The following is a 14,352-nucleotide window of genomic DNA, read 5'->3' on the forward strand; positions in this document are numbered from 1 at the left end:
CAAAGAGCGTTAGATCCATAAAAAAACCCTCTTGCTATTTACTTGTCCTAGCTATGACTATTAGATACACACTACAAATTATATAAGAATGCAGTTATATACTGTACTAGATATATATATTTTTTCTGAACTACCATTCTTACAGATATTTGAGATTACCTAAAAATGATAGACAATATTTCTGACAGTCCGAAGGGATCGGGACTCTGTCTCTCAGGTGACAACTCTTAAGGCCAAGTGCTGTACAGACACCTCACTCTGCTATAGCACAGTGTCACTGCTTATACAGAGAGGGGAGGAGGGATGACAGTGCAGTGCAGCTTCTGGCAGAAGAGGTAAGGAAGGGAAAATTGCACTTGGGCATTGCCCTCATTAAAAAAAAAAAAATACAGCATTCCTGGTCTATATAGGCTACATGAGGCAACCCTAAGGAAAAAAAGTTTTACCCCCCCCCCCCCCCCCCCCCCCCCTGGTGCTTCTTCCAGCTCCTATTCGTCCCACGCTGAAGCTCTGCTGTTCTCCAGGCCACCACTGTCCCCTCGGTAAGATCCCGGCCTGCGGCTTGGTCATGGTCTTTTGTGTACGCTTGCCTCCCATGGTCGTGCTCCCGAACTTTCCAGCATGCTATTTCAATCAATCTGGCAGGAAATGAGTCAGGCGGCCATGTTGTGGCATCAATCTCTGCCAGATTTGATTTCATTAGTACATCTACTCGAGCAATGTATGGGCACCTTTAGTGGGGCTGGCCATGCTGTTTTTAAGGACAGAGTCTGCATGTTTTAGGTGTTTTCTGTGAATACAGCAACAGCACAGCCTCTCCCCACTTGCTGCATGTGTAATTAGCAGCAGACCCACCTCTGCATCCCGTATTGCTACGCCACTGTTTTATTGGCTGATAGGAAGGAGTTTGAGAAAGTTCTGTGTTTGGAGCATCTATGAAGTATGTTGTATTTGTGGTGTGTTTTTTTTTTTTTTTTTTTTTTGCTTGTTTCAGATTTGGACATTTTAAATGCTGAATGTTTTTATGGATTACATTGTTTGTGATTTGAATGTGTCTTTCTATCTCTTTCAGCTTGAATGGATTACATCAGACACTGCTGCAAGCCCTTAGTTATCTCCTGCATAATATCTTCTATATATTCTCCCTATTTACTGCTTGCTGTACCAAACGCATTCTGTAGATTACTCCATTGTCACCTGTAGTACTTTTCTTCATTCCATTGTATTCATGTTTATTTGTAATAAATTACATTTTTTTTTCTAATGATGTGTCTTGGAAATTTATTTTTAAATATAAGTGCAAAATCTGCTACCGTATATCCCATTATAGTACATCTTTAAAAATGTGGAAGAATACAATCTTGTACATATGAGGCAAAATTGACTTCCAATTGATGGAAAGTCCAGTCCAAGTTATCGGATTGTCTGTTGAAGAGAAATGAATCCTGATGCAGAGTGATTGGAAACAGCCAATAAATAATCGTTTTATTGTTCTTGAGGCCCCAGGTTCTCAACACGTTACGGATACCCCAGGGGATACTGTATATGTCATAGTCAACTTACTATATTCACTTTTAGTGATGCTCTTTATGAGTAGCTGTGTCTTCTTAGCCACTCTTAATCAAAATTTAGAGGAGTTTGGGCTGCTCATGACCAAGGGGGCGATGCACTCCATTTGCATCCCACCGCACGTCCCATGTCACTCCCATGCTTCCTTCTTTTGGTTGAAGAAAGAAGCATGGGAGTGACGTGGGACTTGAATAGTGCACATCAGCGCCTGGGTAAGTTAAATCCCCCTTGGCCGTGGGCAGCTTGAACTCATTTACATTTTGATTACGAGTAGATAAGAGGGCATAGCTATTTGTAATTAGCATCGCTATTCGCTTTTGAGATGGAAAAAATGATACATTCTATATTAATTAACCTGAATAAGTATTTATGGTTAATAAAAAAGGAATGTTTTGAAAAGCATTTTATACACAATTGTGAAGTACTATTAAGCAATATGAATGCCTTAAAGGGTGCTTGAGATGAGGTTACTCACAACAGGGGGTACTTTGCATTAAAAATAGGGTACATTCTGTAATAACATTGAAACCCTGCTCTAGGTGATCAGCCATGATGGTAAATAGTGCAGTGTGTGCAGGTCTGCAAGGATCAGAGAAACTGAACTGGCCTGTTGAGGCCTGCAGGGTGCAGTTGAGAGGGTTACCTGACCTATGTCTCTGCTTTTTGCTGCTGCACTGCATGCTGCGCTCTGTCCTCCCAACACTTCTGTCTTCATAGCTGGAAGTCGGGAGGGTGGAGTTTGGCTTGTCACTGGATCATCTCTATACTCATCGGAAGGATCACAAAACCATTCAGTGATAACAGGAACCCAGGGGACCTTGCTGAGAACCAGGAGTTGGTTGGAAAAGCCTTCGTATCTGTGTATAATGTCTTGGTATTTCCAATTGATGGGTTAACAGTTGGGATGTCAGAATGTTTTTCCCCTTAAGGGTGGCTTCACACCCTTCCACGTTGCATTGCGACATACCTCATGTGAACTTGTTTATCTCTGCATTGTAACTCTTTGCATTTCCTAAGTCTTAGTATGCAGTGTGTTTCTGTATAACACATGGAAATATGTGCACGTTGCATAGACATTCACCAGGCTTTGGAATAACTATATTGCAGTTCATATGCACTATAACACACCTGTTATGCAACACGCACACTGTAAACGAGGCCTAAAGGTCTCACAACAAAAGATCTACAGTGCAATGCTCAACTATTTAAAGGGAGTCTGCAAGGAAACACCACTGTGAACAGGATCTCATGAAAGCAGCCAGGAATTGGGGGGAGGGGACACAAAATGAGTAATGCATTGCCCATTTATTGTTGGAAACATTTGAGATGTATTTAATACGTCTAAGTACACTACTCCTTTGGTAAACCCTGTCAGGAAATACCTGCTCCATGTTCCAGGAGAGTTACGCAGGAAATACCTCATGCATGTATGAGTTTGCAGAGATTTAGGCATTCTTATAACCAGAGTATCAGCATTGTAGCCATGAAAGTGTTGGTTTGTGGTTTTGTTGTTTTAAAGTGGCTTCAAGAACCACAAAATATTCTACTGAAGGAACAGGCCTCACCTGCTGAGCATTTTACTGCCCACAAATCGCCACTCTCCACCCCTCTTACCCATGAGGAGGATACTCCCTGGTCCAGTCTGCTCCAGGCCCATCTCTGTGTTGTGTATGATGGCTATGTAGCCTACATCACACTGGGGTACAGTATAGTCTACCAGGCTCCTCTGGCTGGCCTCGCCAACAGTGTGAGGATAGGTTGTCAACTTACTATGGAGATTTTGGAAGAGTAGTCATTGTAGAAAGGCAGCAGGGTTCTTACACGTGGGACGCATACCCCAAAGAGTACTGATGGTGGGCTTAAGAAATAAAAATTATGTATAGAGATTAAAAATTGATAAACTATATCTAAACAAGCCTGAATTAGCAGTAAATGAAAAATCATAAATTCATGTATGAAAAGCTTTTATGCAGTTATGAAGCATGTGTAACACCTATATATGGGTTGATGGGTACTTTCCAAAATAGGGGTACTTGATGAAGCTATACAGGTAATAATACTGATAAACACTGCTCTACAACACAGTATAGTGTTATGGTAATCTGACCGCAGTGTGGGGCAGTTTACTGTGATGTAGTATCGCCTGTTCTAGAATTTCACACCTAATGTGCATTGTCCCAAATGGCTCTCTGACCTGACTCTTATCTTGTGATTGTTCTAGGTGTCCATATGTGTCAGGAGCTTCCTCCATTTTAGACGGCACAGTCTATTCTTGAGACATGTGTCTAGGGTTCCAGGTGGAAGACAGGAGCTCTTGAATCTGGACTTCTCAGAGGAACAAGCAGAGAAGATCCTCTCCATGAAAAGCTCTGCACACAGCATGTCTACCATTACAGAGCTGAGTGTGATTGGTCTCTACCCCAAACAGATTCTGAAAATTCTTGAGGAAAAGCCAGAAATTATGAGAGCAACAGCTAAGGAAGTGCGAGACAAAGCTGATACTCTGCGGAGGCTGGGCCTCGGTGAGGGTAAGTGGCCTAATCACAACTCAACAAAAGACTCACTGCACACTAGCTGCACAAATGCAAACGTTTTAATTATTTTTTTGTTATATTAAATGTGGCCGCTCCCCCTTCAGCACCTTCTTATTCAAGTGTCTGCATTTAGGAAATGGACCAGGACTTTGTGTTTTATTATGTCCTATAAATCTCATTGTCGGAGTTTAATCCGATGCTCTCTCTTGAGTTTTCTGTAAACAAACTGTTCTCGACCAAGGCGGTTGTGAATCTAGTATGTGTGTACAATTGTCTGCTGAGGTCACTTAATGGGCTGTCCTGCAGGATCTTTAAGTGACAATTCGTGGCGAAAACCACAATTTCCCTCATTACACCACACAATGTCCTTTTCTGGTTTCACTATGCGTTGCTGAATCAGTAACACATAAATGTGAGTCAGCCCTAAGCCTGTAAGCGAAAGGATCAGAGAGCTGCAGGAGAGTGCAGTGAATCGCAAACTCACACACTGATATCAGGTTAGATCTCATGCTGTGCTGGTCTGCTATGGAAGAGATGAAAAGCGGTAGCACAGTCACTTCTGCGGGAGGGAGGATTCATGTTGTTTCAGCTAGGGCATGGTTGGGGGCCTGCCACTGTTCAGGCCCCAGACTCTGTACAGGCCCCATAGGGTAGTACTGCTTGTACTGCCCTGATGGCGGCCCTGGATAAATAAATCCTTTTTTAAGACCCAAAATGACACAGTATTGTCACATCCTCTCTCCTGCTCATTGGTGTAATTACATTTAACCACTTTGAATCCCTTGCTACGCTTATCTACTCCCCACAAAACTTCATCTGAAGCTCAGGGGAGTAAATATGCGTACTTGTGGTAAACAGTGTGCTGTATGCCCAATAAGCTATCTAATTATGTATATAGGGTATCATTTTAACCGTGACAAGTGAGAGAATAGATTTTGTGTTGTGCGACAACTGAGAGCTAAGTCATGTGATTGTATTTTACCGGAAAACTGAATGAAAAGCAATAAAACTGTTATTTTCATGTACTCTATACCCCTAAATAAATACTTGTAAAAAAAACAAAAGTGACAGCATTGAAAAGAAAATACATAGTTACCCTAGGGACTTAGCTTTTAAAATATGTATGCCATGAGAGTGTATTACTGTTAATCATGAAGATAAGGGCTTTTAATTACTGATAGAGTACAATGAGAAAACAAAAAACACAAACCAGAAACTAATATATTATCGCCATACATTGTACTAGGAACATTATTTAAATGTTGAGATAACCAGGACAAATTAGCAAATACAATGTGTGGGTTTTACCTATGGTAACATTGTTTATTTAAAAACTATAGTGGATGGAAATGGAGAAATAGTGTATTTTTTCTTTTTTTTCTAATTTTTCCCTTTAAAATGCACAGATAATAACATAATTACTAAAAGCAAATATCACCCTCACAAAGCATAATTTGTGGCAAAAAAAACAAGATATAGATCATTTACATCTTATGAGTAGCAATAATAAAGTTATTGGTGAATGAATGGGAGGAGCGCTGAAATGTGAAAATTGCTCTGGTTTTTAAGCAAAAAACCCTGTGGTGCTGAAGTGGTTAATTGCATTTCATTGTTAAAAAAAAAAGTGTATAAGTAGTATTGCCTATTTACAAGTTCCCATAGTACAGTGTATCTGCTCTGAAAGCTGCCAGTGCATTTTATTGCATAGCTGCTGTATTTATATATTAAAATCTAGTAGGGATAATTTCTATCCTCTCTCTGCTTCTCAGCTCAGTACAGTTCAGTTTCAGCATGCTGCTGGCTGTATACTAATTGTAGCAAGAGGAATCTAAACAAAAGATAATGTTATTACCTCTATGGATGCGTCCAGAAGCAGCAAGGAGCTTTCCACTGAAGACAAAGTGGTGTTTCAATTGTGTTCAGCTACAATTTTTTTGTGGTAGATTTTGTGTGTAAGAAACTGTAAGAACTTATATGTTTCTATCGGCAACACACCTTTCTTCCGGCACCAGCAACTCATCAGTAAGAGCTGCAAACATGACTCATCACAGCAAGCAGGAGATAGAACTTCTTTAGATGTCTTCCAAGTTTGAAGATTTTATTCAGTCAACAGATATACAGATACAGTTCGTTACATCTTAGCAAAGCATAAATCTTCTTTAAGTCCATTTGTTGCGTTGCAAGCTCTTGAGCTCCTTCCTGTTGAAGGTAATCAGGTCTTCTTCTATCTATACTACGTTACATCTAAACTAAGTATATACAGCCTACGTTATATCAGATTACATAAATAAAGGAAAATAGTTAGCGTTCCAGTCAGTACATAGAGAGCATTAAAGTAAGAGTGGGCTCCGTTGGCCCATCCTGCCCTTTAATACTGACTAGGAAAGAGTTAAATGTGACCTCATCTGAGCCATCCCCTAAAACCGACTATTGGCTCAGACCCCTCGTGGTGTCATAATACCCACCTACTCGATTAATATTCTATGATCCTTTTCCCTTACATTCAGGAATGTTCTCTGTTTATTAAATATTGACCTCGTTTTCCCATTTGTAGTCTGAAAGTCTATACATTTGAACAGATAGTGTCCCTGTCCTTCGGACGAGAACAATCTGCTTCTGGTAAAAGTCTTCATAATTTCTCTCCGAGAAATTATGCTTAAAGAGACCCTCTGCAAATCAAGCCTTTCAACTAACTCAGTTCAAATAACTGAGGCCTGCATATAATACTTAAATTATAGCATTATGCTGTAAATAATCTTTCAGAACAAAGAGTAGTTGTTGAGTTTCAAATCACTTTAACATCCCCAAACCTGCTTGGATCAGCCTGGGCAGAGGAAGTGGCCAAGTGCAGGGAGTAGAGCTGAAAGATATTCTCAATATGTTCTGATATTTATATATCACTTGCATGCAAACATTTGTGGGATATCTGTATTTTATGTATGGATAAAATATGGTGGTTTGGCATCTCACAAACCCTTTCTTTAAAATACTGTACAGTGATCCTGTATTTTTGTATACAGTGTAAGTAATACACGTCCTTTTCCAGTTCATTGGGATGAATGAGTTCTAAATCAGAACTGCCATATATATATATATATATAGGTGAAAGGCACAGGGAGACCTGCTAACCAATCAGAATGTATCTTTTTCTGATGTGACTTAAAGGATACCCGAGGTGACATGTGACATGATGAGATGGACATGGGTATGTACAGTGCCTAGCACACAAATAACTATGCTGTGTTCCTTTTTTTTCTTTCTCTGCCTGAAAGAGTTAAATATCAGATTTGTAAGTGGCTGACTCAGACAGGAAGTGACTACAGTGTGACCCTCACTGATAAGACATTCCAACTATAAAACACTTTCCTAGCAGAAAATGGCTTCTGGGAGCAGGAAAGAGATAAAGAGGATCAATAGTTCATAGATTTTAGGTCTGGCATACTTCAATGAATGTGTCATTGAGCAAAAATAATAAAACTGTTAAAACTTAAAGTAGATTTAACCATAAAATAAAAGTGTGTAATATCTTAAGTCATTTTTAGGAGATGTTAGATACAATCATTTATTTCATTCGTTTATTTTCACCTCAGGGGTCCTTTAAAGTGATCATTGTAAGGAATTGCTGTGCTACAGGCAGACAGCCTTCCCTCCATGCCGGCAGTATCAGATTACCCAAATCCAGCCAGAGCTCCTGTCATGGAAGCCATGCTCCTTCCTGTCTTCCAGCCAGTTATATTACGAGCGGAGAGGAGGCCGTCTTCCATAGTGTGCAGCAAGTCTACAGTCAGGCCACAAGTCACATGACATGCACCAGGGCTTAGAGATTTCAGGTTTTGTGTGCACATGCTGCAGGCAGGGTGGTGAGGCTGCATAGTTTACAGTTTACCACCAGTTTTGAGCATAGTAATCTTGTTCATAATTGGTTTCAGTAACTCAAACCTCTTTCACTGAAATAGATTACAACACATTGCTCTGCAGACTGACAGTAGCAGTAGAGTTTTATTAATATTATTATTATTATTTATATGGCACTGACATCTTCCGCAGCGCTGTACAGACTATATTGTCTTGTCACTTATCTGTCCCTCACAATCTAATCGCTACCATAGTCATATGTCTATGGTACTGTATGTATCGTGTAGTATATGTATCTAGGACCAATTTAGGGGGAAAGCCAATTCAATTATCTGTATGTTTTGAGATATGGGAGGAAACATGGATGTCTGGAGGAAACCCATGCAGACACGGGGAGAACCTACAAACTCCATGCAAATAGTGCTCTGACTGGGATTCGAACCGGAGACCCAGCCCTGCAGATAGGTCCCTGGCTGGGGTGGATAACCACTGCACAAGAAGGAAGTTTTGAATCAGAATGATATCATTGATTGGCTTTTGTAGCTGTTCCCATTCTCCAGTGGGGTCATCAAACAAATGGTATTACCTGACTCAAAACTTATTGGTATTCCTGTTTGTAATTATTATGTGCATAAGTCATCAAAAACTGATAAAATATCTTTGATCTGTTTCCTCTAGAACCAAAAAATTGCCTTATTTTATTTACATATGTCACATCCTTTTTTTTTTTTTTTAAATTATACAGGTTCTCTTCAGAACGCTGTGGTCAGGTGTCCAGCCTTAATGTCCATACCTCGTTCCCATCTATTGGCTGCTGTACAGTGCCTTAAGACTCGATGTCAGTTCTCTTCACAGCAAGTGCTAAAGATCCTCCGCACCACTCCTGAGGCCCTGAGCCAAGATCCCAAGTACCTGCACGAGGTGTTCCAAGTAAGTGGGCCTGACATGGTCGGATAACATTAAATCAACCAAGTCACCTTGACAACCTTTTGTACTACATGCCTGATACAGGTTGTAATGTTGGCCACATAAATATAGTCTTTAACCTTTTAGCAACCAAATAAAGTAAAACTTGCCCAAGATCAAATGTTTTCATGTGATCTGTGTAACTAAATTTAAATTTTCTGCCTTTCTGATTTGATAAAATATTTATACTTGATTGAAACTGAATGCAAATAATCAATTGGTTTTACCTTTTTAGTCCAGTCTTACATAGAGGCTTTTGTCTTCTTGAATCACTGGTGCTATGAGGTCCTTGTCACATATGCAGCTTTTTTGCTGTCACGTTTGAAGCAGATGCAACTTGTAACTAGCAACTACAGTAGGGTATCGGTTATTTGGCAGTGACCGCGATTGGCTGATTATGGATAAGTGAGCCTTCTGTTTGCTTGCAGCTCAATGTTAAGAATAGGCCTCGCTAATACAGTACTTTACCCCACTCTATGTACTGTACATACTTTGAACTCTGTATTTAATTGAATGGTACAGTAACTTTGGGGGAGTTGTGGAACCCAGTCTTTGTGCACAGTAGAGCCCACAAACAGCCTAAGTTGGCTTTCACCACTGTGAGTACTGTCGTTGATTTGTGCTGATTGGTAGAGACTGCTGGTTGGTTGGGTTCTGTATAACTAGGACTCTACTGTGGTTGACATTAGGAAGAAATGTCACTAGTGATCACATTGCTTCTTGACTATAGGTAGAATTTCTACAATCATTCTACAACTATAACAAAGACATGTTGCAGCTTCTAGAGGTGTGATTTGAGGACACACACAAGTTGCCTGTGTGACTTTGGACACTCACAGCTGCAGGATTTTCCCAAGCTGCAGTTGCTTGTGCCCACAGGTGATGATCCCCTGGGCTTTGCACTCAGGCAAGCAATGCGTTCTGTTGCTTTAGAGGGGAAACAACACAGCATGTGATGGGAGCTGGATGGGTAAGGAGATAACAATGGCTCGACTGAGACGATTCGCCACTCCAGTCCTATTGGTGAATCATCAGCACATGCTAGATTCACGGCAGAGACCGAGCTAACCGAGAACCCTCTAGTGATTGTTACGGGGCAATAGTCTACAAATTCTCTATGATGCCTGTGGTCAATTTAGGGCAGATAAAGTTCTCATGTAATAGCTATCGTCTTCTGACTGCAGTTTGGAAAGGTTTGTCGTTTGGAAACTGATTCATATTTGAAGGCAAGCTTGCTCTGAAGACATTAAAGAGAATGTGTATTGTTAAAATCGCACAAAAGTAAACATACCAGTGCGTTAGGGGACATCTCCTATTACCCTCTGTCACAATTTCGCCGCTCCCCGCCGCATTAAAAGTGGTTAAAAACAGTTTTAAAAAGTTTGTTTATAAACAAACAAAATGGCCACCAAAACAGGAAGTAGGTTGATGTACATTATGTCCACACATAGAAAATACATTCATACACAAGCAGGCTGTATACAGCCTTCCTTTTGAATCTCAAGAGATCATTGTGTGTTTCTTTCCTCCTGTTCTCATGCACTGAAGTTTCAGGCTGCTCTTTTCTTCCTGCAAACAGCTTTGCCCTTGTCTGAATTTCCTCAGTATGTGAAAGCCCAGCCAGCTCAGAGGACAATTTATCCAGCTTGTAAAAGATAAGAGAGAAGAGAGAAGCTGCCCTAATCTAAATAATACACAGGCAGTGTGCATAGAGGGGCCTGGAAGGGGGAGTTCATAGCAGAACCACAACACTGAAGAACTTAGCAGCCTTCCAGACACAGGCCGACAAGTCTGACAAGGGAAAGATACATTGATTTATTAGAGATGGTGATAGTATAAAGTGCTGCAGTAAGCCAGAACACATTAGAATAGCTTTTGGAACTTGTAGGATGATAAAAAACAGGATGCAATTTTTGTTACGGAGTCTCTTAAATATGAACCTGTAGGCGATGAAATAAGTGTGTTCACTTAAGCCCCATGCTGAAGCTTTACTACAGGGTAGATAGCGGTCCAACAGTTTTTTTTCCAAGCTTGGAAGTAATTAGCTGGCTAGCACAGCGATTAATGCAGCCAGTTTCCTCTGTTCACTTGTAAAAGCAGCATGTTCTCAGCCACTCCCTCCTTGGGCTGTGCTGGAAACAGCTGGACGAACAAGTCGTATGGGCACCGTCACTACCTGTGTATCTGACCATTGCCACCGGTGGTACAGACAGTTGATTGAGAAGGACCTTTCAACAATAACAGTCGGTAAAACCCACATACCCAGTTTCCCTGCAAATAAGACCTACTCCAAAAATAAGCCTTAGCATGATTTTACAGGATTTTTGAAGATGCTTGAAATCTGAGACATGGATGGATGAAAGCCATGACTGGATAGCTAATTTAAAAGGATACAATGTGTTTAGGAGGGATAGAACAGGGAAAAAAGGTGGAGGGGTTTGTCTCTTTGTTAAGAATTCTCTTACAGCTGTCCTCAACGATGAGATGGAGGAAGATTGCGAAGATGTGGAGTCCGTTTGGGTAAATATTCATGGTGGAAATAAAAGTTGCCAATTGCTTATTGGGGTATGCTACAGGCCACCTCTTATTAATGAAGCTGCAGAACTGCGATTACTACAGCAGATTGAAAAAGCTGCAGGTAAAAATGAGGTCATAATTATGGGCGACTTCAACTTTCCAGACATTGACTGGAGTATTGAGGCTACCCATTCTGGTAAAAGCAGCAGATTTCTGGCAGCACTACAGGACAATTACTTGACTCAAATGGTAACTGAACCAACTAGGGGGCATGCGTTACTGGATCTGATCATTTCTAATAGACCAGATAATGTATCAAATGTGCAGGTTCAAGAACATTTGGGAAATAGTGATCACAACATAACGTTTGATCTGGTGACTGATAGGCCACGGGGCAGCGGGACCACTAAAACTATGAATTTTAGAAAAGCAAAGTTCACTCAAATTAGGCAGGCACTAAGTTTGGTGTACTGGGATAATGTACTACAAGGGGAAGACACTGAAGGGAAATGGCAAGCTTTTAAACTTATACTCAATCAATACTGTAGTATGTATATCCCATATGGAAACAAAATGTCTAGGAATAAAAAAAGGCCTCTATGGATGAATAGAAAGGTTAAAGATAAAATGAAGAGGAAAAAGAATGCCTATAAGGTCTTAAAACAGGAGGGGACCGAGGCTGCACTAAGCAATTATAAGGAGTGCAATAAAAATTGTAAAAAAGAAATTAGGCAGGCAAAGATTGAAGCTGAAAAACAAATCGCTAAGGATATCAAATCTAACCCAAAAAAGTTTTTTACAAGTACATTAACTCTAAAAAAAGAAAGGTTGACTGTATAGGACTCCTAAAGGATGAGGATGGGAACTCAATGGTGGATGACCAAGGTAAGGCAGAGTTATTAAATGCTTTCTTTGCTTCTGTCTTCACAAAAGAAACAGCACTGTTGCAAACTATAGAGGCAGAAGAGTCTCAATCTTCTAACTGTAATATTAAATACTTAACGCAGGAAGAAGTGAAGGCAAGACTAAATAAATTAAAAATAGACAAGGCACCTGGCCCGGATGGCATGCATCCTCGGGTCCTAAGGGAATTAAGTTCAGTTATAGATAAACCCCTTTATCTTATCTTTTGTGACTCTCTTGCAACTGGCAGAGTCCCAGTGGATTGGCGTACAGCCCACGTTTTCCCATTATTTAAGAAGGGCAAAAAATCTGATCCAGGAAATTATAGACCTGTAAGTTTAACATCAGTTGTATGCAAACTATTTGAGGGGTTACTAAGAGATACTATACATGACTTCATAGTAGAAAATAATCTTATTTCTCAGCATCAACATGGGTTTACTAAAGACAGGTCCTGTTTGACTAACATGCTCAGCTTTTATGAGGTAGTGAATGCTAATATGGATATTGGGAATGCTGTAGATGTGATATACTTGGACTTTGCAAAGGCCTTCGACACTGTTCCCCACAAAAGTCTGGTGCAAAAGTTGAGGATGCAAGGACTGGGGAAGAGTCTTTCATGGATAGGGAACTGGCTAATGGACAGAAAACAAAGAGTTGTGGTCAATGGATCCTACTCAAAATGGGAGACTGTTAGCAGTGGGGTCCCACAGGGGTCTGTTTTGGGTCCAGTGCTCTTCAATTTATTTATTAATGACCTAGTAGATGCAGTAGTGAGCAATGTTGCTATTTTTGCAGATGATACAAAATTGTGCAGAATCATCAACTCTCAGGAAGATAGTGTCATATTGCAACAGGATCTGGATAGGATGGCTATATGGGCACATACATGGCAGATGAAATTCAATGTTGACAAATGTAAGGTCATGCATTTTGGACGTACTAATGGTCTAGCACCATACAAAATAAATGGGATACAGTTGGGGACATCAAACTTGGAGAAGGACTTAGGAGTACTCATTGACAACAAGTTAAATAATCGTACTCAATGCCAAGCAGCTGCAGCTAAAGCTAACAAAATTTTGGGATGCATTAAAAGGGAAATAAAAACTCGAGATGCTAGCATAATATTGCCCCTGTTTAACTCTCTAGTAAGGCCACATCTGGAATATGGAATTCAGTTCTGGGCACCACATTACAAAAAAGATATTGCAGTTTTAGAGCAGGTGCAGAGACGAGCAACAAAATTGATGCGTGGGATGGAAGGTCTCACTTATCGAGAAAGGTTAGATAAACTGGGTTTATTTAGTCTAGAGAAAAGACGCCTTAGAGGGGATCTAATTAACATGTATAAATACATCAGAGGGCAATATAATACCTTGGCGGATGAGCTTTTTGTCCCTAGGCCTTCTCAAAGGACTAGAGGACATGATCTGCGCATGGAGGAAAAACGTTTTAACCATTTATTTAGGAAAGGGTTCTTTACGGTAAGAGTGATTAAGATGTGGAATGCATTGCCACAGGAAGTCGTTATGGCAAACTCTATACCTGCATTTAAAGGGGGCTTAGATGCTTTCCTTGCGTTGAAAGACATCCATGGCTACAATTACTAGGTAATGCCTAATGATGTTGATCCAGGGATTTTATCTGATTGCCATCTGGAGTCGGGAAGGAATTTTTCCCTTTAGGGGCTAATTGGACCATGCCTTGTAAGGGTTTTTTCGCCTTCCTCTGGATCAACAGGGATATGTGAGGGAGCAGGCTGGTGTTGTACTTTATACTGTTTGAACTCGATGGACGTATGTCTTTTTTCAACCAAAATAACTATGTAACTATGTAACTATGAGCCCCACTCAAAACTAAGCCCTAGTTACAGTTCATAGAAAAGTCAATTTACCGTATATACTCGCAAGCAAGCCGACCCGCATATAAGCCGACCCCCCAACTTTTTCCTGAAAAACCAAGAAAAAATGATTGACCCTCATATAAGCCGGGGGTAGGAAATGCT

At 40.5% G+C, this 14,352-nt stretch overlaps 1 protein-coding gene across 2 annotated transcripts in view; it reads left to right on the top strand.

The window, feature by feature from the left end:
* MTERF4 (mitochondrial transcription termination factor 4) overlaps positions 1-14,352 on the top strand; it is a 35,339-nt gene that overhangs the window by 19,179 nt on the left and 1,808 nt on the right. The window contains exons 2-3 of one of the 2 annotated variants that reach the window (XM_068280632.1): positions 3,791-4,097; positions 8,704-8,888. In XM_068280632.1, coding sequence (XP_068136733.1) covers positions 3,791-4,097; positions 8,704-8,888 — 492 coding nt within the window. Of the gene's footprint in view, positions 1-1,072; positions 1,260-3,790; positions 4,098-8,703; positions 8,889-14,352 lie in introns of those variants that run through there. The other variant, XM_068280631.1, reaches the window with a different exon arrangement.

The sequence above is a fragment of the Hyperolius riggenbachi genome, chromosome 4 (assembly GCF_040937935.1).
Source record: "Hyperolius riggenbachi isolate aHypRig1 chromosome 4, aHypRig1.pri, whole genome shotgun sequence".
NCBI classification, from domain to species: Eukaryota; Metazoa; Chordata; class Amphibia; order Anura; family Hyperoliidae; genus Hyperolius; species Hyperolius riggenbachi.